General features: G+C 41.8%; 1 protein-coding gene across 1 annotated transcript; it reads left to right on the top strand.

The window, feature by feature from the left end:
* Positions 1-2,066: 2,066 nt before the first annotated feature.
* LOC143413098 (uncharacterized) lies at positions 2,067-3,679 on the top strand. The gene is made up of 3 exons (XM_076875374.1): positions 2,067-2,680; positions 2,779-3,061; positions 3,194-3,679. Exons 1-3 carry the CDS (start codon positions 2,418-2,420, stop codon positions 3,677-3,679), a joined length of 1,032 nt encoding a protein of 343 aa, XP_076731489.1. The 5' UTR covers positions 2,067-2,417.
* Positions 3,680-4,052: the final 373 nt, after the last annotated feature.

The raw sequence follows: 4,052 nt of genomic DNA, 5'->3' as shown, positions 1-4,052 counted from the left end.
CGCGCAGCTGGAAGCACTTCACGCAAGTCGAGCTGCCCGAGATTCACAGACTTTACAGAAAATGTTACATTTTTTGTGATTTATATCGTTATTGGACGATACATGTTTTATATCGGGAGATGAGATTTTGGTCATATCGCACAGCCCTAACACAACCCATCAAAAAATAGCCCGAAAATTCTGATTTTTTTGGAACTGAGATCTTTATTAACCCTTTAAACAAAAGCCACATATATATATACTTTTATTATGTATTTATTACATTTTTGTATCGAATTTGATACATTGGGTGTTTTTGGCAACTTTTTGTTAACAACAATGTCAACGTTAGACAAAAAAAAGAGTTTTGTCCGTAACATTTTGAAATTATGGCAAGTACTGATCATGTTGATGAGATAGAAGTCACAGAAACTCATGTATCAAGTATGATACAAAGGGCATTACAGGGTTAACAGTCCAGCTACAGTGTTTCAATATTTAAGTGATGCTTTGAATATGTTTAAAAGATAACTCTTATAATGTTTTTCTACAGAGCACCTAAACTCCTGAGCGTGGTGAAGGATTACATTGAAATCCTAAAAGAGAAGCAGCAGGAACAGCATAACAGCAAACTGCTCACCGCGCAGGAGGTAGTGATCGAGGTAGTTCCCCGCGTTCTCCGGGGCTTCTGGGAGCTTCCTCCTCGTCCCCTCCTAAACATGGCCTCCCAGAGTCTAAGCATCCTCTCCTCGAGAGTCTAACGGTGATGGAAACACAGGCCATCTTCATCTGCTCCATCCGAGACAATATGGATGTAAACGTCACCGTCGTTTACATCCACCCCAAAGCGAATCCTAAGAATGCGACTGACACCATCTCCAATGCTATCCACTCTCTACAATCTCTCTCTCCTGAAGCCCCTAATATTGTTCTTGGGGACTTTAATCGCTGCAACTTGAAGAAAACACTGAGCAGTTTTTATCAGTATGTGCACTGTCCCACTCGCTTCAATAAGACTCTGGATTTATGTTATGGCTCCATAAAAGGTGCGTATACATCTGTGGCTGGCCCCGCCCTCGGATCACAACACGGTGCATCTTCTGCCAGTCTATAAGACTGTACTGAGAAGAGAGAAAGTGAGGAAACACCGCATAAAGGTTTGGAGTGACGATGCCTCTTTAGCCCTGCAGGGCTGCTTTGACTGTACAGACTGGTCGGTGTTTACCGAATCATGTAGAGACATTAATGAACTCACTGACGTTGTCTGCGGATATATATCCTTTTGTAGAGACATGATTATTCCCTCAAAGGTTGTGAATTCTTTCCCTAATAACAAACCATGGTCCTCTAAAGTTCTTACGAGGCTGATTTACGAAAGGAATAAAGCTTTTACTGAAGGGAATACCTTGAAAGTCAGAGAAATTAGGAAGGAGATTAGATCAGAAATTAAAAAAGCTAAAATAAAATACAAGGATAAGGTAGAGGCGGAGATGGGTAGCAATAACTTAAGGGTGGCTTGGGCTGGCATGAAACACATGACTGGTCACTGTCTCAGTGACTGTAATAAGATAAGTCTCCCTGGTTTTAGTTCAGATTTTCAGTTAGCCAATGAGCTGAACAGATTTTATTCGAGATTTAATGATAACTATATTCCAAGGAATACACTTGATTCCTTAATAGAGAGCACCAGAGGCCCCCCAGCTTTGTTCTTTGATAAAAGAAGGGTGGGAAATCTTTTTAAAATGAGTAAGACTAATAAAAGTCCAAGTAGAGAAGCTGATAGATCCACTACAATTTGCATACAGGCCTTGTAGAGGTGTTGATGATGCAGTGGTCACTCTGTTGAACTTCCTTTATCGCCATCTTGATGGCGCCAAAGCTCATGCTCGGCTTTTATTTATTGATTTTTCTTCTGCTTTTACAGTTTTTTACAGTCGCTAACAAGCGTTTGTCCAAACAGTTGTCACATTTGCAAAACTCTAAACACAATTAGCACAGGATCGGTCTGTTGTGGCCATACCATTCACACATTTGATGTCGTGTTCACCCAATATGCAGTCAGTGAACACATTTCCACGATGCTTACATTTTCTTAACAGACAAGTTATACCTCCCAACAAAACTATGGACTGTTCTTGTAGTATCTACGAATGTTAACACACAACATCCCACAATAGCAAAAACAATATTCCAAACCGTAGATACAGTATAAAAACCTCTGCCCCTGCAATGATATCAGTACAAAAACAATATCAATATCAAAAATATATCTCAGCTGTAAACAAACAAACAATTGAATAATTGACACACAGCTGATTTATGTTGGGTAAATTGGGCCAACCACACCTTCTTCCATTCTGGCTTAGACTCAGTGGGGTTCATAAGGCAAGACCTTGAGGAGTGATGTTTTTGGAAACAAAAAAAAGACAAACACTGTAATGTCTGGTCGAGGAGGAGTAAGAGCAAGGGGCCCAGAGAGAAGAGCAGGCCCAAGGAGAGGGCAAGGTATAGGTGTAAGAATGCGTGGTGGTGGCATTCCAAGGGCTGCAAGAACAGTAGTCAGTGATGAAATCCGTGCCACTATCATTGACCATGTAATCAACCATGGTCTTTCACTAAGAGAGGCTGGTGAAAGAGTGCAGCCCAATTTGAGGCGGTCAACGGTTGCCTCCATTATACGCACCTTTCAACAAACCAACAGGTAAGTATTGCATTTTACATGGATTGTTCCTATTCTCACTTGACATGTCAATATGGTCATACAGTAATGCATATGTTGAATTGTCTGTCTTTCTAAAGAATGCAACGTCTTCCACCCTCTGGGGGAAGAGGAAAGCTCCTCAGTAATGATCAGGAGCTTGCCATTGTGGAAATGGTTACTGCAAATAATGCAATAAAACTGCGTGAAATACAAACCAGAATTGTGGCGGACCATGAGATATTCGACAATATCGATAGAATCAGCCTCACAACCATTTCGCGGACATTGTCCAAACATAGAGTGCGGATGAAGCAGCTCTACACTGTTCCCTTTGAGAGGAACAGTGAGAGGGTCAAGGAGCTACGACGACAATATGTCCAGGTATAGTGTATATTCAATCCAATGTCCAGTTCTATAAGCTTTGCACTTTGCAAGTAGGTAACCTACACAATACTAGGTTACAGTACAGTATGGTATACAGTACTAACATGACTTACATAAACTTTGTTTCAGAGAGTTATGGAATTGGAGGCCAACCAGGCCCCTCATGAATTCATATACATCGATGAGGCAGGATTCAATCTGGCCAAAAGGCGTAGACGTGGACGAAATGTAATTGGAAAAAGGGCCACAGTTGATGTGCCAGGACAGAGAGGGGCAAACATTACCATGTGTGCAGCAATTGCAAATGCAGGATTACTCCTTCACAAATGTCAGGTTGGACCCTATAATACAGAGCGCTTGCTTGCCTTTCTCAATGATCTCCACCAGCGCCTGGTTCCAGAGCAGGGTCAGGAGGGTGAAAACATGAGGACCTTTGTAATTACCTGGGACAATGTGGCTTTCCATCACTCGCAAGCAATAACAACATGGTTTGAAGTCCACCCAAGACTGGTGAGTCTCTTCCTTCCACCCTATTCACCTTTCCTCAACCCCATAGAGGAGTTCTTTTCTGCATGGAGGTGGAAGGTTTATGACCATCAGCCACATCACAGTTGACGATTGCCAAGGGTGGTCCGACATACCAGGCGGTTTTATCCCAGGTGCATCGACTTGGCTGACATCAGATGTGATGTTGATGAAAACATGTGGCCTAACCCTGAAGATCGCAGAGATTAGATGCAACTTTTTTGCCTTTTTTTAGCCCCCCTCCCCCTCCCCCCCTTTTTATCTTGGCTTTTTGCTGTTGTTTTTTTTGTTCAGAATGCTCTTGTGTGTTTCATGGATATTTTGTTCACTGTAAGCAATACTGTAAAACTTTCTCTGTCCTATCATACTGTGTTTCTACTGTACCTCCTGTGGTAAACAGTAAAGAAACAAAAACTTGTTTGCTTTTTACTGGAATGCTTTTGAATGTGAACATTACTGTACA

This window comes from Maylandia zebra, linkage group LG16, assembly GCF_041146795.1.
Source record: "Maylandia zebra isolate NMK-2024a linkage group LG16, Mzebra_GT3a, whole genome shotgun sequence".
Lineage (NCBI taxonomy): Eukaryota > Metazoa > Chordata > Actinopteri > Cichliformes > Cichlidae > Maylandia > Maylandia zebra.
This window is presented reverse-complemented; position numbering and strand designations above follow the sequence as displayed.

Coding starts and splice junctions, on each gene's coding strand:
- LOC143413098 (XM_076875374.1), top strand. CDS start 2,418: ATGTCTGGTCGAGGAGGAGTAAGAGCAAGGGGCCCAGAGAGAAGAGCA. Junction 2,681..2,778: donor ACCTTTCAACAAACCAACAG/GTAAGTATTGCA, acceptor GTCTTTCTAAAG/AATGCAACGTCTTCCACCCT. Junction 3,062..3,193: donor TACGACGACAATATGTCCAG/GTATAGTGTATA, acceptor ACTTTGTTTCAG/AGAGTTATGGAATTGGAGGC.